Below are 26,202 nucleotides of genomic sequence, written 5' to 3' on the forward strand. Positions count from 1 at the left end.
TTCCTGAAGTATTTTGCATTGACATCCAGTAAACTGTTTTTTAAATAGCTGATGCATGGGTTTCATTTTGAAGGAAAAGTTTGTGGAAAACAGGCCAAGCTTCAGTTTGAGGACAATACAGCTACAGCTGAATTTAGTGTTTCTGCCAGTGGTAGCTTTTGACAGACAGTCTGGATCCAAACAAGGACCATCCCTTTCCATTGTGTGAATTTGGGAAAATTCTCAGTGTAAATTAATAGATTATAACCTCTTTTAATTTAGAGGGCATCTTCAGGAGATTCCTCACAAGCTTTTCAGTATTTATTAAGATCTCTTCTAAGCAAACTGTTGCTATTGCAGAAGTGCTTCGTACAAGAGCTCATGCTCTCTCCTTGCTCTTGCTACCTGCTCCCACAAAGTGTGTGCTAACATGGTCCTTTAACTCAGTTTTTAGAGCATGCTGTCCTAAGGCAGGGGCAGTCAGGGGAGGAGGAGGAGGAGGGAAGATTATCAAATGCATGAATGTCCCCCCTCTGAATTTTGCCTATCACTTGTTTTCACTTATTTTCCATTATCACTTGCTGTTTCTTTCTCGATGTCTGTAAATTTGTTCTTGGACATTAAGGCTGGTGAACTCCCCACACACACTTGGTTTCACTCTCCTGAATGTCCACCGTCCCCCTACCCCATCACAGCAGTGTGATAACTGCTCCTCTTTCCATCCTCTTATCTGAAAGTCAAGGATTCAAACTGCAGATGCATGATTTCTATCCCACCACACCCCCAGCTAAGGGAAAAAATGTGAGTTTAAATTAAATTTGACAAGTAGCTTCAGATTACAAGTAAATTATGGAAAAATTAAAAAAAAAATCAAAACAAGTTTTGAAATAAAGCAATACTCTTCAGGCTACATTTACAGGGGGGTTCAGGTGCTTCTTTTCTCCTCAGATTTCTTTGCAAATTGTGCCCACATTTCTTTCTGAAACCAGATTTTCACTCACCACTTTCACTTGATTTACCAGAAATGCTCACAACTAAAACATTTTGTGCCTCTCCATTGGAAAAAGTTTCTTTTTGGGCTAACCCCAAATAATGACTTAAAAATATAGTTCAGTTCAGCAAATGTATTTAAGAAAAAAAAACCCAACCAAGCATTTGCTTTGTTTAAGAGCAGGCTCAACTGTAAAAGTTTGCTTCCTTTCCCTTCTTCCTCAAATCAAACTCTGTTCCAGTAAGTTATTTACATTCCTTAAAGAGTTGTTTCATGAGCTGAGATTTGGACCAGCTGACCCTTACCTGCCCCTATGATTCTTATCAGTGCCTATAAATTTTTTTAGGGCTGACGCATGGAGAAGGTGGTAGGCCCTTTTTCCCAGGGAGCTCTTTTCTGTTCCCAGCATATCCTCGTGGTTGTGGTAGGGGCAAATGCATCCATCCCTACCTCAGGGCTGGGTGCTTGTGCTCCTACTTTCACTGGCATATTTACTGCTGGACTGTGCTCCTCACTGAGTCCTTGCTGTGTTTTCTGGGGACTGGTTGCCTGTGTGGGGCCATGTATTTGTCCGTGAGAAGTAAGTAGACTGCCTGAATATGGTGGTTTCTGTTTTGTCCTGTTCTCTTTGGTTCTTTTTCCCCTTATTCCTTATTTGGATTATTTTGGCACTGTATTTGAATCCAAGGTGGTTTGCTGTTGCTAGCAGTGGTATATTTTTATTTCCCACTTCCAGGTGTGTATCTTTCCTCTCCTGTGCAAAGTCCAGGAGGCTCACCAGAAAGAGACTGACAGTCTCACAGATGCTGATTTTTTTGCTCTTTCTCTGCCACATTTTACTGATAGAATGTATTTATTCCTCCTCTTCTGTCCTGTTGTAAACTTTTCAATTTATCTATTTCTTTTTTAAAGTTTGCTTACTTGGGTCTCAGGAAAGGCAGTGGCAAGAAGTTAGCGCCTTAATTCCCTAATTGCACATACATAATTTTAAAGCCACCATGGTTCCTTCTGTAAATTAGCAGACTAGTTGGACTACTGTGTGTTAGATGAAACACTTTACAGAGAGCATCAAATCAATGCAGTGGGCCTCCACATCTTTTATGGCTTGTTTGTAAATTTTTACTGAGATGCTTGATTCCCAGGGACACCTCAATAATTTTAACTTACAATAATGGAGCTTTGTGCATGAGTGGAGGATAACCTCCTCCCCTCTCCACATAAAAGCTGGTGAGTAGGCTATTTTTTTGTGATTAGGGAGCGTGTTTTAGGTACCTCACAGACCCCGTGCTCCCTGCCTGTGTGTGGTGGGTCTGCAGCAGCCCGTTTACCAAGCTTGGCCCTGCAGAGTAAGTGTGTGGCCCGTGGATGCTGTGCTGTGTTTTCAGGAAGGCTGTATTTGAGAACTGCCAGCCCTTTTCTGTGGAAAGACACAAAGGCAGCAGTCAGTCTGTAGGAGTCCTGGCTGTCCTCTGGTTTTTTGGGTCCATCTGACTGGACTGGTTTGTCAAAAACACAAGCCGCTTTCTTAAGTGGAGCTGTTCTGGGGAAGGTGGGCTCTTGACTCCCTCCAGTGCTGCAGTCCAGCTCCTGAGTGCTCACTGGGGACACAACTGGATGGAGCTCCAGTAGATGCAGATTTCTTGGATCCTGTAGCTGGATCTCTGACAGCAGCAGGGGTCTGACTATCTCCATCTTTCTCTTCCTTTCTCTTCTTCCTGGCTCCTCTTTGTTCCCATCCCTTTCTCCTTTGTGCCTGCCTTCCTTTCTTTCTCCTTTATCCCATGTCTTTTTTTTTGCAACACATACTCACATAGCCTCTTTTTCAGACACAGATTGAGAGCAGGCAGGGGAAGCATGTAGGAAAACTACAGTTCAAGCAAACACAGGCATTGCAGGAGAGTCTCCTATCTCACTGGCTTTGCAGGAGCAATGCAAGGAGTATCTGCTGCTGTTCCTGCAGGCTTCTGCTAGATGGTGTTTGGTAGGGCTAGAGACTCTGGGGAGCTGATACAAATCTTTAGTGAGCATTGCAAATGGAGGTTTTTTCCCAGTGGCTTGCCCAGAAGTGGAGTGAGTAGATGCTGAAAGCAGCAACAGGCACATCTCTGCAGTCCCTCTACTAAAATTCAAATCCCTGCTCCAAATACAGAACAACCAAAGTTTTCCCAATAAAGTGATTGCATGATTTTGTTGATATGGGCAAATCTCTCTAATTGCTTTTTCAGGAACAGCCTAACTGTTCTACCTGATACTTTCAAGGAAGAAAACAATTTCAGCTTGACACAAGCTCCTGGAAAGGAAGACTTTCAGCCTGAATGAATAAAGCTTGTCAAAAGAACAAGCAACTGAAAATACGGAAAATAAGCATTTGTAGTTGAATATGTGGAGCAGACAAAGCTGCTATCAGTGCTGCTTATAATGCAGTTACCTGAAATACCTCTATATTAGCCCTTAACTGGGCTAGGACAGGGAATAACGAGCCTAACGGTGGCTTTCAGTGCCTCAGGTGTGTGTGATGTAGAGGAAGTAAAATGGCTGAAATTGATGGAAGCTTTAAATTGCAGACACTGTGCTTTGGTTTCCTGAGAAGGTGGAAGGTGGCTGTGCTTTGATGAGGTCTTATTTTTCCTGTTAGCACTGCTCCACCTTGTCTCCTCGTCGCGTCGGTGGAATGTCTGGTATGAATGGAAGCCTTTTTCATCTTCTTGGTCACATCTTTAATCTGTTAAGTGCATTTTGCTACTCTCCTTTTTTACTTTTCTGTTCCTGACCCCTTACTGTGCCTCTTTCTCTTCCTTGCCCTGTTCCTCCCAGTTTTCTTCCTCTACTTTCATCCCACACAGAATGAGATGTGTATTCCCTAAAAGAATAAGGAAAAGCTGCAAGTGGGATGGCCTTCTCTGCTGTATATGCCAGTGGAGTTATGCCCTGCTCTGCTTTTCTCGGAAATCCAATAAACAGCAAGAACTCCAAATGTAGTCACAAGTGACAACGTACAGAGAGAATTCGTGACACTATCAGTGCAAATGAGTTCAAACAGGTGTGACTTTCATAAAATATTTCCATGGCCCCCTAAAGAGTCTGTAAAACTCCTTCTGTTTGTGTGTGTTTATGCATCTGGGTCTGTGTGGGTAGTAGTAGCTGGGGTTTAAGACTCTCTGGGGAGATAAGGAGCAAGGATGCCACACATGTTGTGGGGAATGTCAAGACTACTCATAAAGAAGGAAGCAGGAGGGTTTTTCTTTCTTTTTCCCTTGCAAAATCTGTAGCAGTGACTGATATTTTATTTCCCTGCATTGACAGGTATTTTAAGCAAGTTAAAAATCCAGACGTGTCTGGAATATATTGGTTTTTCTTTATTCAATTTTATTTTGCTCCACGATGGATTTTCATCCCTGTTTTCTCCCTGGGATATCACATACACTTGCCCTTCGATGGTTGTCCTCAGGGAGGAATATAGGCCAAGCTAGGTTGAAAAGATACTTCTCCAATATGCAATGTAGCTGGCTGGACAGATTATAAGGAACTCTTCTTCAAGTAGAAAAGGTAAGGTGGCCTCTACAGACAAAATATGGCCCCCATAACACTTGCACATTCTCAGCAGGGGAGCCTGTCAAACTGGTTTGGAATTAGGTGTGCATCTACCAATGAACTAAAGCTTTGTCATTTGCCTGAAATAGCCCCTTCTGAGTTTAAAAATGTCTTGATTAGAGGTGTCTTAGTGTTATCAATAATTAAGAGTAAGTTAACAGCCTTGCTTTTATACTCATCTTTCTAATGTCTTCCTTTAATATTAGAGTTTTTAACGTCCTAGTTCAAAACTCTGGCAGTGGCTGGGGGCTGGATTTGTTTCCTGAGAATATAAATGGGAGCAGTGATCTTCTCACAGCACAGGGACCTGGTCAAAACAAGCTCTTGAAATACCAAAGCTAGTTCTGTTGTGTACTTATCTTGGTCTTTTAGATGTCCCTGATGGGACCATCCATCATATATTTTAATTGTTTGTTCACTTGCCTTGAGAAAGCCTTCAAAGGGAACACAAGCGTGAGTTCATGTTTTACACCAAAGCTGAGTCAGCTGCAGCGTGGGATAAATGTGTTGCCGATACTGGTCTGGGATAGCTCACAAAGCTGTTGCAATGAACGGCAGCTGAGGAGCTGCCCTGCTCCTTACTGTAAACTCTAGATGCATCCAATGGTACAGGCAAATTATAAAAGCTGCCTGCTTCTTAGAAAGTTTGTTTTGATTAACACAGAGTCCATCTGGTACAGCAAAGTTTACATTCCTGTAAACTGCACAGTATTGAGTTTTACTAGGCCACCTACCCTGCTGTCTTCAATTATAAAACCTCTGGGTGCCCTGATGATGTAATTGATTTCAGGATGAGCTGTGCTTTTCAGGAAGCCAGAGCTGCCAAATAACTGTCTTGGCCTCTTCTCGAACTGTGCGAGAGAAGTCCCTGCATTATTAAGCAATTCTTGGATTTATTGTTTGTTGTGGTTCTGGTTGCTTGAGGGAGTGTTGCTGAAAGGCTTTTAAAAGATAGCAAGTAGGCAATTACATGCTGGTTTGCTTTGTGGGAAAGCTGGCACAAAGCAGAGGTGGAACCTCTGCCCAAATGGGCTCTTTTCACACTCATCTAGCAAACCTGGTGATTTGGATTTCCTCCTCGAATTTTATGATTTCATTATGAAAATCTGGGAGACCCACACCTCAATATGTTTGCCTACTCTGGAGGTAGCATTTTGCTGCATGGAGCTACCATTAGTACAGTTTTCCTACATGCTTCCCCTGCCTGTTCTCAATGTGGGAATGAATGCATGTGTATGTGTGTTTTGGCATAGGGAACCACATTGTGCTGGTCAGGGTGGAGCAAGTGATAGGGAGTGGTTCCCATGAACAGCGGGATGTTTGGCAGCCTGGTATGGTTGGCAAATGCATGAAAACCTGACCTGTAAATGACTTTATACAAGGCAGCTGTTTAAAATGGGTATAAAACAGTTACTGTTGTAATTTCTTTGATTGTCCTAGCTAAAGACAAAATAAAGGGCTTTGGCTGATCTTAAGATTGTCTGAGCAAAATTCAATGTAACTTTAGATGTGTTCTCAAGCTGCAATTTTACATGTAAAATGCAGTAGCATTCTGTGTGTCATGGACATGTAGCAAACTTCCTCATCCAGGTCCCAGTTAATGTGATTTTAATGTGTAAACTGTGTATAGTTCTTCGCCTGCACCAGACATGAGATGTTTTACTAGTTACCTTCCCTGAAACAAGTAGTAGCCTCAATAAGGTACTCTGGAAAATCACATGGTTCTTGTAAAGCTTTGATGCATTGAGCATATCCCATACATTTATGCCACTTCCACAGGTTGATCTGATGGGCGGACAGCTGGATTATCAAGCAGTGAACCATGTTATCTTTCATGGTTTTCAGAGAGACTTCAAGATAGCAGCTTTCTCAAAATGGAAAAGTTTTGCTGCTTAATGAAACCATTGTGGAAAGAAACATTTTGTAACTGAAGCTGCAAGGTAGCAAAAATGTTTGGAGGAAGGATCAGAAAGCTCAGGACCCTCTGAACTCTCGTTTCACCCATTCCCAGTTACCCATTGCTTTCATTCTGGTTCCTTCTTGCTTGCTGCACATCTGCTCTCTAGCACAGAGTGGTGGTTTGCAGTTGGTCATCCTGGAGATATTATTGCTCCACAACATAAACTGAGCAGCCTGTCAAGATTTTCTGAAATGCTTTCAAAAGGCCTGCTCTGCAGTGGCCAGAGCTACCCTGCAATTTGGTGAAGCACTTCAAATTAACTTTGACTAGCAGATAAACTCATGCCTTGGAGCTGTGTTTGGTAGCTTGCATGGTGTTATGCTTGCTACAAGAAAAGTGCGAGATGTAGACAGTGTTTTAGTTATTCATAGGCAGAAAAAAGAAGTCAAAATCAAGATGTTTAAAGAGTAAGCATTCCTGCACTCTACTGCCAAGGGTAAAAGAGCAACTACTGCCTTCCTTTTACGTTCATTTTCTGGCTTTAATTTTCTCCTCAGGCCAGGCTTGAGAGGAAACAGAGAGATGGTAATAATGAGAGTTCCTCTGTGCTCTCTTGTAGTCTCTAGACCTAGATCAGTGTTTGCAAGGCCCTGAAGCACAGGCGCACTTTCCTGAGCCTCAGCAACCTAAAATGAAGTTTACCCTTCTTGCTACCTTCACAAACGGTGTGTTATCCCTAGCAGTTGTTCCAGCTGGAACATCTTCGATGCAAACTTGATCTGTTAGCCAGATCCTCACCGAGCATAGCAAAGCAGTGGGGTCTGCATGTCCCCACCTCCCTGCAGGTGCTGCCCCCCAAACTTGTAGCTTGACTGACCACGTGTGGCTGTTCTGGAGGGTGGTAAACATATGGCCACTAGTTTTAGGTCACTGGTGGAAGGTAGTGCAGTTTTTCAAGAATCAAGTTGGCAGGCTTCTTGACACTGATAAAAGCGCTCTTCTGTCTCTAACTGAAGTCTTGGAGAAAAAGCTGAACTGTTCTGGCTGATCTTTTCCCAGAATAATTCCACCTAAAGCAAATATTTGTAATGGAAAATTTCTGCCCAAAGTGTTGCAGTTAGTTAAAACTACAAGCAAGTGAAAACAGGTTCTTGAAGAGGGTCGGGCAGTGTGATTAATGGAAGGCTCTCCTCCCTCCACTCATAAAAATATAAACAAGATGCAACCCAACACTTCTGTTCCCACTGCAAGTCATGAGGGGGTTGAGTTTCATAAAAGGTTCCTATAGGGAACAAAAGACTGGGGTTTGATCCAAATGCTATTAAAGTCACTGAGAGTCTTTCCTTTTGGCTCCGGTGGGCTTTGGAGCAGGGCCATGGTGAACACTTGAAGGCCAACCTGACCTTTCATGGAGAGAGAAAGCTGAAGGCTTAGTTTCATCTCACTCGTACTTGCTGGAGCCTGATTAAAATCAGTGGGAGCTCAAAAAACTTTGTGCTTTTCAGAGTTCAGACCTTGAAGACTAGTCTGACATTTAAGTCAGATTTGGTGCTTAAATGTCAACATTTGTAAATAAGTAGACACCAAAGACTGAAAGTCATCCAGCTTGCTTTTCAATGTATGGTTTGGTTCCTAGGTTTTAGGTACGAGACTTAGGGAAAGTTTTCTGAAAAGCTGTTATTTTGTAGAGAGCACCCAGATGTACTTCTTGTTAAATGCTGCCTCTGTTTCTTGCTGGCTTTGCCTATGGTGCTTTTGTCTGCAATGTAATCTTTTCTCCATCTTGCCATGGTGACCAGGCTTGCAAACTTCTATTGTAGAAAATTTGAACAAAAAGTCAGATATTACAGACTCTTGACAACATTAGGAATTGCTGCAATCTTGTTTTTTTGAAGACTTGAAGGGTGGAAGCATTCAGATGATAGACTGTCTTGAGGAATTTGGACAGAAAATAAGATGCTTTTTGTACGCTAGATGTCCTGGGAGAAACAAGTATGATGCTTTCATGCTTGGAAGGGTAACTTGCGTGCAGGTGTTGTGATTCATGCTGCAGTTTTTGTAAATCATTTAAATAGAGTACCCTGATACTGATTGTATGTTACACAGAGGAACCTGCAAAGATTCTATGTCTGAATTTATTTTGTTTACTTGATATTAATAATTTCTTAAAATTCTTTGTCATTTTTAAAATGGTTTTCTAGATTCTGTATGCTTAAAATATTCCTGTTGTCTCTTCTGTATTTCTTTTGTTTCTCATCACTTTATTACAATAATGAAGTCTCTGTAAGGTTCAATAGAAATGGAATTATCATTGAATTAATGTCATATGTATGGCACTGTTTGTTATATTAAGAAAGCGCCTTAGAATTTGGCAAGTGCTTCTGCTCTATATTAAAACAAATGTGCCGTTTTGGCTCCAGATACAGTTTAATTTTACTCATTGAGAAACAGGAAGGTTTTTATGAACACTCCTACAACAGTAAGCCACCTGTGTGTTTGTCTCTTGTGTAGTTAATTATCATAAGACTTTGTCAGCAGACTTGTAATGAAACTTAAGCATGCAGAATACACTTCAAAAAAAAAAAAATTTAAAATAAGTTCAGTTCTACTAGACTGTTATTCCCATCTCTAGAGACGGAGCAGAGAGCTGGGAACAAGGACTTTTTGCATTTTAATCATGGCCTAAAATTGAACTTCTCTGTGTGGGTGACCTTTTAAAAATGTGTCTCGGTATAGTCTTCTGGGAGTCTGAAGACAGCAATCTTAGTGAGACACACATGGGGGTTTTCTGAGGATTAAGGAGTTAATTGATGAATTAAAAAAAACAAAACAAAAACACAACAAACCAAAACCAGATTTTGATGGGGAAACTGCAATGTATTATAGTGTGTATTATTTGAAGTGGTCTCAATATTTTATTTAAGTCATGTGGAAAGAGCTTTGAAGAGTAAGAGTGCTGTCATTATTACTGCCCATTAGTTTAGGGTGGTTAAAACAATGTACAGCTTTTTTCTGGTTTGAAACAATAACTCATTTTTCAAAGTACTTCAACAGATATTTGTTCTCTTATATTTCAGCTACCTGACTGCAAATAACAACCAGAACTTCTTATATACTGCGAGGCCTTTTTTGAAGAGAGCTGCCTTGGTGATAAGCTACGTAAGTACAAATGGACTTGAGCATGTATTTATTTCTTTGTATGTGACAAGACTGAACGTTGCATGGTGGTATCCCAAAAGACTTGGAAAGCTTTGATGGTAGATTTTAATGCAAAGTTAGTCTTGGAAAATAGTCTAGAAAACTTCAGCTGGGCAGAGACAAGACTACTGCTGTGTTTTCAGTTCAAATGTTATTTTAATTTATAGCGATTGCCCTTACAACTGTGTAATCATCTGCAAGTATTTCCTGCCATAAATACAGGGGGACTCTAGTGCTGGGCTGATTTCTCAGTCGCATGCTGTTAGTTTCAGTGCAGGGCTCGGTAAGGGTCACCAGAAAAACTCTGCCTGCAAATGCCTTCTGCTTGTTGCACTCCAAGCAGGACTTGGCATGTTGCAGGGAAGAAAACAAGCCCCTCCATGGGGGTGTGCTGGGTGTGCAACTCCCTGTGCTGCTCTAGGAGCCAGATCCACTTGCTTGTCCATTGACAAGTGGTTCCCAAAAAGGTGGAGGGGTGCCAGAGCACAGAAGTCCTTACAGGGATTAGGATTACATAGCATGAGAAACATCCATGGAGCTTGTCCTTACACCTGTGCCAGCATGAGTGAATGATAATAGCTTTGAAGACATCAGCCATGTTTTTCCCCTCTGTATTCAGGTAGAGATCAATAGCAAAACTCTGCAGTCTGAGACACAGCTCAGATTTGTCCTTCGAAATGCCGCCTTTGTCATGGGTAGCTAAGATATGCCAGTTGCTGTCAGAAATGCACAAATAAAAAATGGGAGGAACACAACAACATAGCATGCTGTCTGTGCTGAGGGTTTGCACATTTGTCACCCTGCATAGCGTGGCAAAACTGAATTTTGCCTAAACTGTTGAGCTACTCGCTTCTAGGCACAGAGCAGAGCATGGAGACCTATCACAACAAAACATTTGCTGGAGGCCTTGTTTCTTCTTAGTAGTGCATTGCTAACCGAGCTCCTCTTCTTTGAAGGTGATTCTTGTGTTGTATTTCCGCCTCTGGATAATGGGAGGATCCATGCCGATGTTTTCGGAGCAGGACAATCCAGCTTCATTCTCACCTTATTTACTGACGAGGTACAATGCTGCTAATCAAACAAAAGTTTTCAAAAGTGTAGTCTTGATGTTATTTTTTCCCTGCACTCAAATGTTTTACAGATGGCAGATGAGACTTGTTTTGTTGTCTTAACTTAATCACTACACCTTATTGCTCTGTCCAGAATAGAAAGCAACCACCATTATTTGAACCCTAAAGCATGCTCCAGGTCCTGTAGAGCTGTGTTATAGATGCTTTCTTACTGAAAAATGTTGGCTTATTTTTATGCAAAGCCCAAAGAATATAGTTAAAGTGCCTGAGCACAGGACCGGAAAGCCCAATGACTGAAACCTAATCCTAAACCTCAAAACTGTCTGCTCCTGAGGTATGGGATGCAAGCATTCAGAGTTTCAGCTTCAGCTGAAGTTTGTATAAAAAGGGGATGACCATTTCTGTTGGCAGAATATCAGTGGCTGATCAGTGAAGGTGGAAGGCGGGACCCCAGTGGCACAGAGTACTGCACAACTCTGGCTAAGCATAGGATGGACTGCCATAGATTAATTAGAAACAATGAACCTGAAATTTGTGTTAATGGGTTTTTGCTATTTTACCACTTTTTTTTTTTTTTAAAAAAAAAAAAAAGATACAGAAATGCTTAAGTTCGGTAAAAAGTTTGGGTTTACCTTGCCTGGGACCTGGTGTGTGGTTAGGTGGGCTGACACCACATCCGTCTGGCTCTGCTGGGCCAGAGCAGCAAGGAAGTGGCAGCTGTGACTTAGCTCTTCCCTCCAGACCTGACCAGACCAATGCTCTGAGAAGGTTGTAGGAAGTTGATTTCCTCTTAAGACAGGGCCATGTGCATAAGTGTTTGCTCTGGTTAGCAATTGAATTGAGGAAAAACACTTTGGAGGCTTCTGGAGGAATTTCCTGATGTCTCAAATGAAAATAGGAGTCCTCCTCTCTGTCCCTTTCTGGCCTTGCTGACTCCTCATTCCAGCAGTGGAATTGCAGATGAGACACAGATTAAGATCAACCAATCCTTCCTTAGTCAACATCTGCTGAAGGATCAAACTGGATCTCATTTGGGAGACCTTTATGACAATGTGACAACAGCTCATATTACCATCAAGACTGAAAGTGCTTCCAGGAAACACGTTGTCTGATTTGGAAAGCTCTGATCTGTTCGCAGCATTTCTGGCAGAGTCATTACTACCAGACTCTGTGCGGCACAGCATGAAGGATTTGCTGCTGTCCCTTTTTGATATGTTTATGCTGAGATGGGGGTCACGTCATAAATGATCCTGGCCTGATTCCAGTTACATACTCTGTGCTGCAAATGTCTTTCATGTGTTTGTCTCTTTACATCTTGTAATGACAGGGGAAGGTTTTTTAAACTCAAAAGCTAAGTCATTCTTGGGGTATAAAACAGTGGCTATTTTTACCACTGGCACTGTGGATTTTATTAACAGCCTTATGAAAGACAAGTGAGAGTGCTGCTGGCTGAGGTCCTCCCTGGCCCTAGCAGCATCCCTGGCTTCACCTGCAGTCCAGCAACACCTACCTGCTCCAAACCTAATTAAGGAAACTCTTGCCAGTGTTACTGTTCTGGAGGGATTCTAAAAGCCTGTAGTTATCCCAGTTCATCCACTTCTGCTGAGCTTGATCTTAATCCTCACTTTAGCCAATTTACCCAGCAGCTTGTATCTTCCATCCAGAAAACCCATCCTTTTGGCAAGCCCAGATGCCAGCCGTTACGTGGCTTTCTAATACACAGAGTTAAATATAGTTTGTCAGTTCCTTCTGTGCTGATCTAGAACCAGCCTCTCATGGTTGATGCTCAGGCACAGGTCATGACAACAGAAGCTGGGAAGTAGGTTTGTTGATGAATCCTGGTCAGAGTCCAGTCAGCAGATGGGACTGGAAACAAGGTTGGAACATTGGCCCAAAGTCCATCCAGGAGAAAGGGTGGGAGGCAGGAGTAAGGATAAGAAAGAACATGTGTCTGGGTTGGGCCATCCAGGAGACAAGCTACCTACAGCACAGATCCAAGGCCCATCCAGGAGACATGGCTGAGCTGAAATGGGGGCTCCTAGAGCAAAGAGCATCAGGTGTGGGGTCAGGTGAGGCTCATCAGGGCACTGACAATGTGTTGCTGCAGTTCAGTACCTGCAACTCTACCTGTCGTGGATCTTGTTGCTGACCTATCACAGATAGGACAGTTCCTGTCCCCATGCTCTGGATACTGTATGATCCAGATAAAAGCTGGGTCATGAGCTTCTGTTGACTTAACCCTAGTCTCCTGGCATAAGCCTTCATCTTAGATGTGAGGTACCTGCAGAGTATGTCTATAAATTCTTCTCTGTGTTTCTTGTTTCTCTAAACTCAAACCTTAAGCTGACCTCTGCCTTGAAATTGCAACCAAACAACCTGAAAGAGGCCAAAACCTGCCTATCCTGATCCCACACACCACCCTAAGCCTGCAGGATCCACCTGTTAGCACGTTAGGCTTGCTCAGCAACACCTTCTTTCCTGAACCCAGACCCTAACCCTTCACTTCAAAATAATCAGTGACCCTCTGACTGCCTCAGAGCTACCTGTAGGCTCAGCTGCACTGCTGACAGTAGTCTTCATGTTAAGATCTGTGGGGTCCACCTACAAACAAGAAATGGAAAATGAGAGCTGGTTTTTTTTGTGTTGTATCTTGCCAGCCTCATGGAGCTGTGGGAAGAGTAACTGGTCAATGTTGTTGATACCTTAGGGTAAGTTTCTGGACAGCAGGGGTGGCAAATTTTTGCGGAATGTGTGAGTGGTTAGTCCTGCAAGGTAGATAGAGACCTGGTGACTCTCTGAACTGACAGCCATGGTGCACTCGCTGACTACAACCCTTATCTTGGCAACAAACCTTCTCCTTTCTCACCTCCTCTTTCAGACTCAAACTGTTAACTCTCACCTGAGACTTTATCTTACCATGGTCGGAGCTGAAGCTGTTGCTGCAGAACTGACATTGTGCCAGTGATCAGGAGTGCAGGACTGGGATGTCATATGGAGCCACTGAGGTTGAGTGATGTTGGCCTAGTTTCCAGGAAGATCTGTGTGTCTGGCCAGCGGGAAGACTATAGACTGAGGTACAGGGCTGGTGTTCAGCTTAGGTGCTAGGAAGAGGGAGGCTGAAGAGATAATATTTTTAAAGCCTGGTACTTCCACAGGATAGAAGTGGTGTTAGTTGAGTAAATTGCTTGAGGGTGAATTTGGAGGTGATACAACTTGTTGGCCCCAGTGTTAGGGGTGACATTAGGTTAGGGTCTAGGACATCAAGACTTGAGGATATTCAACATCCAAGTAGGTGCTGGTGTGTATGGTTGCTTGCCCAACTGGTGGATACCCAGTGTGGTTATGACCCAGGCTCAGAGAAGCTGCTAAGCAGTGTCTGTTCCTTGACTGTGGACACCTACAACAGCAGCATATGAAGAGTTGTTGTGAGAAACTTTTAACAAGATTTTGAAGGCAGTAATTAGGTCACAGCACTGAATTAAAGGCAGGATCTGCAATTTGGGTTGAATTGGGAGGAAGGGACTGGAAAAGCTAAGTTACATGTCAAGACCAGAAGGGAGAAGCCCCACAAAACTAAAAGAAAGGCCAGTGTTGGGTGGTGATCTTGAGGTGGTTACTAAACACCTTAACTATGGCTGAAGCAAGGGTTAGTGCTCAGGCAGCAGACAAGTTGTTTTGTAACTCTCTGAAGATCATGCTGGGCACAAATGGGAGTTTCTGTTTGTAAGCAGTCATCTTTATTTGCACTGAGCTAGAAATGTGGTTATTGTGCATGTCTTGCCAGGGTAAATGTTACGGTTTTCAACAGTTGGAAGTTACTGTAAGACTTGTCCAACTCTGGGGGGCTAGGAGGAAGGCTGATGACAAGTGGAATAAAAACAGTAGTCTGGAAATGTGTGGCGGTCTTTGTGAAATGCATAAAATTAGATCTGGAGTTGGGGTCTTGGCTGACATAGAATGAACCCAGAGGAGTACTGTTAACTCTTGCAAGGTTTCTTGGTGAGCTGTACAGGCATGGTTTGTCCCAAGGCTGGCAAGGGTTATTGGAGTGTTTCTAAGATTAGGGGTAGGCGTAAATTATGGGTTTGAAAAAGTATTGAGTAATGAGGTCAGATTTTTGTCAGCCCTTATGCTGTTTGTAGTGTAAATTTATGATGACTGAGGGTGTAAGAGGTCTATGTATCTATGATTGTGTGGAGGACGGGACCATATTAAGGTGTATTAAATGAATCTAAGAGGAGACAGTACAAAGGAAGACAAGGAGGTGGCTTGCAACAAGTAGTTGAGCTGGGGAGTTCCTTCCTGCAGGATGCTGTGGGTGTGCTGAAAGTTTATGCAGGCTCAAAGAGAGATTTGCCAAGTTAAAAAAAGAAATCCAGGCTACTAAATATGCAGAAACTACATCCAACTCAGGGACGTCATGCTATCTAGAAACTGGAAGAAATTTATATTCTTCTATGCTTTCCTTGGCATTAATTTTTGGTCGCTGCTGGAGAGAGGATCCTGGTCTGGACAGACCTTTAAAGGTATGGACCAGTCTGGCCTAAGAACATGGCTGTATGTTCTGTGTAACCTGTCTCCAATCTTGCATGACACAAACGCATAAATTAAAGTAAACAGATAATGATTTATTTAACCATTGGAAGATGAAATATGCTGAAATAGTGACAGTTTTTCAGTCTTTAAAAAGAAAAAAATAATCTGTTCAGTGTATTCACTAAATTACTGTCCTTAAAATTACAAGTGAATGGGACACAAATAAATGCTTTGGAAGTCAGCATATGAATGCTTCAGTCCCTGAAAGAGACTGTTTTTTCTAATATTCCCAAATACCTTAAAACTTAGTGACGTAAATGAAAGCCACATTTCCATGTCCTTCAGTGTGTTGCTTGGCATGGGTGATCTGAGAAGATGGAATCTGTCCATCATTCATTCTTTTTCTCAGCGGAGGCAGAAATGGAGGTGTTGGGAATCCTACTATTTGTCAGCGCTGACATTACAGCATGTCCATACAGACTGTTGTATGCTGCAGAAAGGATGTACCTTCTCCAGTGATCTACCTTAAAGAACACAAATTTCCAGTCATTGTGACTTACCATCCCAAAATATGCTATGGGTAAGCTGTTGCAATAGAAAACCCAGTCCCAAACCTCTGTTAAAACATTCTTGTTTGTATTAGATGAAAATTGAGGAAGAATGCAATTAGAAAGGTTTCAAGAGCTACCCAGCTTTAGGTAAACAGTGTACTGAAGTGCAGCCGGAGTGTTAGCAGGGCATTGAGCAATGGGCTGTCATGCTTCAGACGTTTTGCACAATGTTTCTTTCTTCTGCCATTCTTGAGGGGAAAGAAGTAGGAGGCCTCTGGATAAACAGATTGTATTACTAACACCATAGTAAGACAAGGGAAAAGTTCATTGTACAGCATGTCTCAAGGTGTGTGAAACAGATTAAATCCTACCAGTAAATTCAAACTAAGAAGGTATGTTTTTCTAAACCATATCTTTAGGCATCAAGCTATATTAATTTCTGCTGGCAGTTGGCCTGTGATCTCCCTTGGCTGATCACTCTGGGCATGAAGCATCCTTATTTGTGGTGTTGCATTAAATAGTTAATGCATTTCTACTAAGACTGCCTTGAGAAAACATTGTCCTGTGGCTGAACTGCTCTCCCTGCAAGCTGGCTTTCTGTATTTCTTTGCTGTTTCAATCAAGTAAATGAGAATTCAGTGCCGCAGAAAGCTGAAGAAATGCTTATACATACAAACTGGCACATATTCCTTTTCACAGAGATTTGTGACTGTTTTCCAAACAATGCACTTAATCATCCCGGTTGTAACTTCAAAGGGAATGAACTACTGAGAGGCACACAGCAGACCTGTGCTGGAGAAGTGGGTCTCTGTGCCAGCCAGTTCTGCCAAGGCAATAGATGTGTCAAGTGCAGCAACTACTCAGGTATGGGATTTTTGTGAACCTGAGGCTAGAAACTGGCGTTAAAACAGACCTCTGTGGTGTATCGGTTCGTAATTAGCCAGGCTTGCACATGTTTTCTGAGTGGAAAGTTCTGCCTATTTTGTCAGTGCTTTCTGTCATGTGCTCAAAGGTGCTTAACTTCAGCCCTATGTGTAAGCCCTGTGGGCACCTTCAGGGCTCACTTCTAGACCAAAGGTAGAACAACAGTTTTGATCAGAATTGCTGTCATGACCACCCAGGGGACAGACAGTCCATATATGAAGTGTAAAATCTATTCTTTATTCCAAGGGGGCTGGAGGTCGAGGGGAAGCCTGTCTAGAAGATGGTGCTACAAAGCAAATGCCATCCTACAGTAGCAGGTTCCCAGAGGAACCTGCTTTCCCTGAGCCATGTGAAAGATTTCAGCATCTCAGTTAAGTTTTCTTGATTTAATGTACAAACCCAGGTAGGCAGTGCTTCTCTGGAAATAAGGCTGATAGGCATTTTATTGGGTCATGGTGCATGCTGCAAACGCTGGTTACACAACAAGACTTCCCTGCCAAAAGCTTGCTGCATATGGAGTGGAGGGGGTGCAGCCAAAGCAGACACCATTGACTCCTATAGGCAATGCATTTTGCTTTTCAAAATATTTCCATGCAGGAGGGCTAGACCATGGCCAGTCTCCAATTCAAAGCAGCATGTCCAGGACATCCCTTTGGCTCCTGCCAGTGTGGGATAGGTAATGCTCTGAGGTGCAATGGACCATTTCCAGAAACGTTATCACAGTGGGTTTATGAGGTCTGTTTTTTAATTTCCTGAGGATCAGCCACCAGTATCTCACTGGCTGTCCAGAGGACCCTCCATCCCAGCTGCCTCAGTGAGCCTCTTCTGAAGCAGCTGCCCACCAGTGGATGGGAGTTTTTGGCTGCATGACTTCTGGAGTGTGCTGCTGTCTGTGGCGAGCTGAGGATCATGTTTGATCACAAGGCACATTCTCACCCACAGCACATGCGGGTCTGCAGAGGGAAAACAGTACAAGATCAATCCCAGGTTTTCCAGCATTGAGACTGTGACAGTGGGCTCAGGTTTCACTGGAAATTCACAGGCTCTTTAAAATTCTTTACTCTTCAAAAATTTGATATTTTTCAGATTCTTAGCCACAGAGTTGAAACAACTGAGAACGAACCATTCACCAGATCAAAGCTTTTCAGGCTATGAAGCTATAGAGGACAACATAGTCTGCCTTTCCCCCTGTGCCCCTGGCGCACACAAACCCACCTTCCAGAGAAGTTACCTTGCTATTCATCAAGCTGCAGCTGTCTGTTTATCTGTATCTTTGTCTTGCCTACTCCTTTCCTCTACTGACTGGCAGTTCTTTTCCCCTAGATGCAGAAGTTTTCATGAAAGGGAATACACAGGCAGTTTTTCTAGTTACAAGCATTTTCTGTCTAGCTGATACTCACATTTGGATGTTAAATTGGAATTAGTCTGTTGCTTTTTGGTGTGGTCTTACCCCACTGTCACTGAATGTCCTGGATAGACAGTGTGATTTATATTTTTTTTTTTCTTCTAAGGCTGTGAAAAGAAAATGTTTAGGCTGACAATATACAGAGCAGGAAAATAAACTCATGTGGGAAGGTATGACTGGACTGGTAGCTCCCCAGGGGAAGCACAAATATATACAATTTTAAGACAATATCCTCAAATACCACCACCTGGTTATAATTGCAGCCACATGTGTCCTAGGAGGACATTATTGTGAAGCAGCTTGTCAAACACACTTGGTTTTAGGGCTTTGCAGAGGATGAAGAGACCCTTGAGCTGAAATCAGTTCAGCTGTTAATGCAAGTGAGAAGCTCTTTTCCATGATAAAGGAGCATTTCTCTCCCTTACAGTGAACCAAAACTTCTCTGGGTCCCTGGCAGTGTGGAGGTCATCCTCTAGGAAGAGCATTAACAAGGTCTGTGACTTCTGAAACGGCAGCGACTTATCTTCCTGCCTCTGTTTCAGATCCCCCTGCTTCTTCCTACACCCCCTTCTCTTTCCAAATACCAGTGAAGTGCACTATTATCACATCTTCCAGATAGGTCAATTTTTTTCCCATCCAGAAGAATATTTTGCCTTTGCCTTACTAAAATAACTAGTCCAGCAGGATCTTGCCCTTGCAGGTGGATACCCTGCTGGGTCTTTGGCGTTAAGGTTGGTTGTCAGGGATGAGTTGTCCCAGAACTGAGGAGGCTGTAGGCTGTACCACTGCAGGCACCTAGAAAGAATAGAGTCCCTGGCCCCTGCTTTAGTATGCAGCTTTGGTGAGGCACAGTCTGAGTCTTGTGATCACTTGTGTAGCACAGCTTTGGAAATAAATCTGTATCAGTACCCGGGAGCCAGGGAAAAAAGGCCTAAAATGCTCCAAAATCAGAAAGCAAATGAAACTCCTTATAAATTTCTATAAAACTTGTATTTTCTTAGCTGTCTCACAATCATCATGCACTTTGCTTGCCTGGGTTCAGCAGAGCTGAGGCTATGGCTTTTCCAAGCTCATTAGTCTCTATTACAGCAAAGGGTAATAGACAATCCCTCAAGTATTTTCCTGTCGTATTGTTTGTGGATTTGAAATGAAAGTAGTACCCTTTACTTTCATTTTTGCAGTAGAAGCAATCAGTTTAGACAGTTGTTTTCTGCAACAGGTTCTAGATATGAGTCATCCTGTATTTGTCTCAAAGCGTGCAACAGTACATTTAAACTAAAAAATTTAAAACTAAACAAACTAGATTGCCATGACAACACCTGCTACCTGCAGGAGGAGCTGTGTTTTTCTGAACATGCCAGAGATGCTGAGAAGTGAAAAGAAACACTTGAATACCTGTTGAAATTTCAATTTCCATATTAAATTTGCAAATTAAAAAAAAAAAAAATCTCTGCTGTAATGTGAATGCTGTTACCCAACCTGGGGGAAAACTGATTACCATTTAAGAGGCAGATTCTTCCGATCACCTCACCAGTCTTGCCTGGGATTAACTGACAAAGTGGGACATGATACAGGCAGGGATTTTTCTGACTTGGAATTTCAGCAGACATGAACAGCAATATACAAAAGATCATTAACTTAAAATGTAATTCACTTAAGTAATTAAAAGAAAATACTTTTGTTGCCCTTTGCAGGTAGGATGCTGAGATGTAATTAGCTCCTGGAATGATTCCATGAATCTTCGAGTATTTGCAAAATTTGCAAATTATTTCCTTGAGGTGTAAGCTTTGAGAGGGTTCTTCCAAAGTTTCTCCTGCGTTTAGCTTTTTCTCTGGTTAGTCTTGTGATATAAGAGCCATACGGATGTAGAAGAATATTACATGCTTTTCAGAGCCATAAGTATAATAAAAACCAGCACTGAATTGTCAGTAACTATTATTAGCATCCTGTTATTTTTCTGTGTCTACCACCTAGAATAGCAATAGTTTGTAGTGTTTTATTTTATACAGCCATCCATCACATTCAAGGAGACGATACCAATGCTGAGAGCGCATCCAAACTTTTGTCTGGATCAGAGCTCCTTCAAGGCTTTCTTGCAGCTTCAAATGCCTCCTAAAATCAGGCAGCGCTCTCCTGGTTCTTGCTTCTGTACCTGCTGATGGCACATGCACGTTCAGTGAGCGTCTTCAGGCTTGATAATGAGAGGCATGGCCAAGGGTTCTCCAGTAGAGTGTCTGGAGAAGCAAACCAGTTAACCATGAATAGATGGTAATGACTGTCACAGGCTTTAAAATAGTCTAGTGCTGTTGGCAGTGTTTTTAAGACACTAATTATTGCTGTAATGGAACAGAGTGATTGTTCATCTCCTCTGGGTCCTGCCTCTGGCAACAAGTTGTGCATGTGGCTCCCAAGGAAGAAGGAAACACCACAAGAACATGGAAAGAGAGACTTGTTTACAAACCTCTCCCAATCCGTGCATGTCTTGGATCATGTCTTCTCATCTTCAACAGCAGTTTGTCCTAACCTTCCGTCAGAAATGCATTAATGCACACTAATATGGTTACCCTGAATTCCTCTTAAAATTTGATAAACTGACTCAATTTATTATGGCAGCAATCTGTGTTTATCTGTTCTGTGCTGCGTAACAATTTATCAGCTCCTGCCTTATCAGTGAAGATGCAGAAAAGCAACTAGTCCGCTTTGAATTCAATGCTGCAGTTTGCAAAGATCCCAAATGTCATCTCATTCCTTCCTACCCAACAGCCCAGTCTGAGTAAGTAGGGGAAGGTTTTTGATATGTGTTGTGGTTTGCATCCAAGCTTTCATGAATATTGTGATGCTTATTGAAAATGTTAATATGCCAGGGCATAAAAAGACACTCCCTCTAAAAACTGGGCTCTCCTGAAGCATCAAATGCAAAACTATCTCAGTGCTTCTGAAAATCCTGTCTAATATACACACATGTAACAATATCGTATGCCACAACGTTACTCAGATTGACATAAATGAACATGCTTTTTCTTTTAAAAGTAAAGCTAGAAATGGATCTCAGTTTGGCTTTTAAATAAGTAGCTGTAAATACATGCTGGCAACCTTTCCTGAGCTGATGTTGTATTGAGGCTGATACAGAAGTCTGTTTTGTATTGTGGTTGAGCAGAGGTGGTGCCAGGCTACACATCACAAGCGAGCACCTTGGCGTGATTAAGCTCCACCAGATTTTGTATTGCTGTGTTTCTCTGTAATGTGGGCCAGAAAAGATTGGTTTGGAAAAAGATGTGTTTGTTAATACAAACACATCTTTTGCTAGAAAATAAATCTTTTTTTGCTAGAAAAGACGTATTTGTTTCTTTAGAAATAGTGAACAATCAGAATGTTTGAGGGATGCTTTCTTAAATAGAAACTGGCTTTTTAATCGCTGCCTTGGTTAAGAGAGAAGATGGATTTTCTCTTACTTTTCGCCTTGTTTACTACTGCAGAGTGGGAAAGGGAAGGAAAATGGGGGGTTGGAAGAGAAATATACCAAATGGCTGAAAACCTTAAAAATGTGGGAATATTCCATTTCCATCAGAATTGGTAACTTAGATATGTGGGGAAATGAGAATGTGCCTTTTCCACTGTTTACAATGAAACATGAATCCAGCAGTGTAAGCCTCCCTGCTTTTGGGTCGCTGTGCTGCTGGAGACATTTGTTTTTCAGATGAGAAGAGAAACTGATATCCTAAATGTTTGTGGTTATTTAAAAATGTTTTCACAAAAATTTAGGCCTGTTTCATCGCTGTGTCTTGGCCCAACACCCGACTGCAAACAAACGTTACAACATTATAACAAATATAATATAATGTTGTAAGTGCTGTTGTAAGGGGCTGCATTTTGACCTCAGAAGCATGTTTGTAAGTGGCGAGTGAAACAATCCTCTGCTTACATGGCTTGACATCTCTCGGGCATCCTTTGTTACCATTTTAATAAACCTGCTAAGGTACCATGGCAACTGGGTGTGATAACAACAGTCAAAGCAGGCTCAGATGGAAGAAATCCTATGCAGGATAGAATATAATTTCATTTCTCTTTGAGTATTTGCCATCTTTGGGGCTGTGTACAATGTGGATTTTTCCATTTGCGAGCCAAGGAAAGGTTTGTCTGTTGTAAGGCTGTCGCAGTTTTGCTTGGTTGACTTCATGATTGCTGGAATAATCTGCAGCCTCTTGCATACAAAAGTGTTTGAACTTTTGTAAATGCGGTTTGAGGGGAATGCCTTTTTGGGCAAGTAGGTGCCAAACAGCAAAAGTCTGGAGAATTATTTTTTTTTTCTTTTCTTGTTTTCTTTTTATTTTTTCTTGGGTTTTTTTAGCCCAGTCACAAACATGCTGTTCTTGTTCAGTCTTTTGAAAGCCCTGCATACTTTGCAGAGGGCAGCACCTTCCCCATTTCTATTCCCCATTGATTTCCTATCTATTGAGAATACCAATTAATGAAGATTACAACAATTTGAAAGACTCCCTACTTTGCCATTGCTTCTGTGGCACATCTCATTCAAGCTGTCCCCAGACCTAATAAGCTGTGATGGGATCAGCCAACAATCACTCTGTGCCTCCTTTCTTCTGTATTTTCTCTCTATGCCAGGATGCAAAGAGAAAAGACAGAGAGGTCTGACTTTAATTGCTGAATATTCTGCACATAGGAGAAATCCTGAATTCTAACTTGAAACAGCTAGTGGGATATGGTGTATTGCAGGCGTGATGCAGTGAACTGTGTAACAGTTCAATAAATGTATGTACCTGCTTAGTCATTATTCATTTATTATTGAAACTGGTAGAAAGTCACTTCAAAAATCTAACATTCAAGTGGGGGATGAAGATCTCTTAGTTTTCCAAAGGCTAGTACGTAGAAACCATATTGATCTCATGTTATTTCCTTAAATGACCTATTGAGTGACTCTCATCTGTGTTAGCATCTCTTTATTGACAGAGGTATGGTTTTGCCTATGAGTGCAGTTTTTTGGTTTGAGGATTTTTTTAATTCCTCCCATAGAGTATGTAGTACTTGCCAGTGTTTCACGTGTTGGCAGTCGTTCCATGTATTACATTACCTGTTTTCTTTTGCAGGTTTCTGACTTATTCCTACCTTCTGGCCTTTAATGCATGGCTTCTGCTGGCACCGATCACCCTGTGCTATGACTGGCAGGTCGGCAGCATCCCTTTGATCGAGTCCATCTGGGATGCAAGAAACTTAGCTACAGTGTTCCTGGTGCTGGTGATGACGTTGCTCAGCCTACACTGCATAGCTGCATTCAAGGTAATACCAAAAGACACGCAATACAACATTTTGTTTAAAATCTTTTGTTTCCTAATCTTCAGGTGAAATGGTCAGTGAGCACAAGTTTTCCTCTCAAATGCATTGGATTGAGGTGAAAAAAACATGCCCCTACATAACTAATGTAGGCAATCTTAACAGGTGAAAATGTCCCATTAGTTGAATGTCTCAGTCTCTAATTGGTCTTATTTGAGGGCAAAACTTGGCCTGGGGTCCTGCATTCAATTACTGTTAATGATCCAAACCCCACTGAAGCTGTTAAGTGTCTCTGCCTCTCCCATAATCATTAGACTCTTTGACACTTGCTTCAAACAGGACTGGAAACTGTCATCTGCAGGGCCCTTTGAAAATAAAATCAATTATTGTATTTGTACCTTTGCTATGCTTCTAAAACCTGAACACAGGATACAACTTGATGAGACAATGTCCCATCAGCAGAGTAATGGAATGTGGGGAATCTGAAATGATCTGAAAATGGTTATTTAGTGTAAATAAGATAGTTGGTAAGCCATGCTTCACATTTCAGCATTTCAGGTCCACCATTAATCATATTGCAGAAATGAAAGTGAGGTTGTACTAGACTTATTGGAGATAAGATATGCACTTACATGAAAGAGGGTTTTTTGCTGCTCATAGGGAGTTACAAGCTTTTCCTCCTCAGTTGTGTTGTGGAAGCTTCTTTAGGAAAGGTGCTGGTAATTGTCCTGGTTCAGCTAGGATAGGGTTAAGTTTCCCCAGCAGAGAGAGAGGGGGAAGGGATCTCCAGCCGGGTTATTCATACCATGCTGATGTCAGGTCCGGCCGGGAACTCCTTTTCTTTGTGGCTTTAGTCGCGGGGAGCACGGGGATGTCTGTATCCATTGCGGTATTTCTCTGTATATCTTTTGTCTTGTTCACTGTTATTACTGTTTGTTATCATTGCTACTGTTGTTGTTCAGATTGCTTATTACACTGTTGTATTAAATTTCTTCTTATCTCAACTTGGGGTTTGTGCCCTACTTGTGTCCGGGGGGGTGGGTGGGCAGGATGACAACAGCAACGTGGTCTCTGGTCCCGGCAGGGCCTAAACCAACACAGTAATAATTTTTGAAATAATACAAAAGTTTCTCTTCCTTAAACATATGTATCACTGGAAAGCACTGTAGGAGAGTGACAGGTTTTTAATACCTGTTATGCTAAAACGTGCAGGTCATGTACATCCTTCAGTCTACCCTGGCAGTCTTCCCTGTGTTCCTGATAAGAGACAGAAATGAACCAGACTGCTGTCATTAATTTAGATTATACATTTAGAGATGCTGTATGGGAAATATGGGAAAATACCCTATTAGGTATTCACTAGTTCTACCTGCAGGTTGTACATTCCTCCTGCTTTTATTACTTACTGCTAGAGATACTCAGAAGTGTTTCTATTAGACCTAATCCTGTTCCCAGGGAAGTTAATGATAAAATTCTTACTAGCCCAGGAGTGAACACTTCTGAAACATCCTGTGTTCTTTGAAGTTTTGGTTGCTTTTCATTTCTTCTCCTGTTGTTGAAAATGGTACTGTGTAAGATAAATGTTGTTGGTTTGCTGGGAAAAAAAATCTTTCAGGATTATCCAAAGACAATTTGTATTATTTTATTCTGGGTAAAACAATAATCCAGAAAGATTCCTTTGGGCAATTGAATTGCTTGTCTTCTGTCAAATTGCAAAACAAAATATTTCAAAACACTTTGTGCATTAAATGCCTAGATTTTATAATGTTTTTATTCCTTCTGTTTTTTTTCTTAAAGGCAAAACAATTCAATGTGGATTTATGAATACTGTTTGATTTGAAACTGCATCTTCTAATTTTTTGTGAGAATAAGTTCACTGCTTTATTCTTAACCACTGTTAATGTTGCATTAAGAAACATGAATTTGACTCTTCAGGCATTTACTTATTGGATGCTTTGAAATTAATCTTGTAGATTCATTTGTGTTTATCCTTGATAACCCCAAACATGGTATAAATTGGATCTGAAGTGGTCTGCTTTTGCATCTAACCTAAGTAAAACCAGAACCATCTTGACAAAGTGCTCTAACCACTCTCTGCTCACAGCATCCCAGCAAACCCACTGTGAACATGGAACAAGGGTTTCTGGAGGTCAGCTTGGACATGCTTCCCCCAGCCCTAGGTATAATTAGAGGTAGCTGAAGTATTCTGCTTTTCAGGAAATTCTAAATTTCTGAAACTTTTTTTTTTTTTGAGTCTCAGTTGTGATACTGCCATTAAGTAATATGAAGACGATTGTGTCGTGCTGAGTAGTATGAATTATTGAGGAAAGCAAACAGTAGGAAGAGACATATTTCCTGGAAATAAATTATCCTGTTTGGCTTCAGATACTCTCAGGAACGTCTTCTACAGTGAGGAGAGAAAAGTTCAGGGCACATGAACTGCAGGCACAATTCATTATATTAGGTTCTTAAGAAAGCTTCTTTCCAAATGCAACAGCAGTAGCTTTTCATATGACATTGCTCCCCCCAAGAAGGACCATGCTTCAGTCAAGCCCCAGACGAGCTGTTTCTCAGTATTTTGCAGCTTGTAGGCAGCATGAGATGCATCAGTTGATTTTTTTCATGTATCATAAAGTTTAAGTGTTCTGCTTTCTTTTTGAAACAAACACACAAAACTCTCTTAGCAGCCATTTTTCTCTCCTATTTTCATTGCAAAGTCTAAGCTGGAAGCAGTGGCTTGCGATTTTCTAAGGAATAGTTTTAGAGTGAAC

General features: G+C 41.8%; 1 protein-coding gene across 6 annotated transcripts in view; it reads left to right on the plus strand.

The window, feature by feature from the left end:
- TMTC1 (transmembrane O-mannosyltransferase targeting cadherins 1) overlaps nucleotides 1–26,202 on the plus strand; it is a 146,069-nt gene that overhangs the window by 46,716 nt on the left and 73,151 nt on the right. For 5 of the 6 annotated variants that reach the window (XM_074902093.1, XM_074902094.1, XM_074902097.1 and 2 more), the window contains 3 exons: nucleotides 9,539–9,620; nucleotides 10,616–10,719; nucleotides 23,248–23,437. In XM_074902093.1, the coding sequence (XP_074758194.1) occupies nucleotides 9,539–9,620; nucleotides 10,616–10,719; nucleotides 23,248–23,437 (376 nt within the window). The remainder of the gene's footprint in view (nucleotides 1–9,538; nucleotides 9,621–10,615; nucleotides 10,720–23,247; nucleotides 23,438–26,202) is intronic. The other variant, XM_074902096.1, reaches the window with a different exon arrangement.

Source organism: Athene noctua, chromosome 3, assembly GCF_965140245.1.
Source record: "Athene noctua chromosome 3, bAthNoc1.hap1.1, whole genome shotgun sequence".
In the NCBI taxonomy this organism is placed as follows: Eukaryota; Metazoa; Chordata; class Aves; order Strigiformes; family Strigidae; genus Athene; species Athene noctua.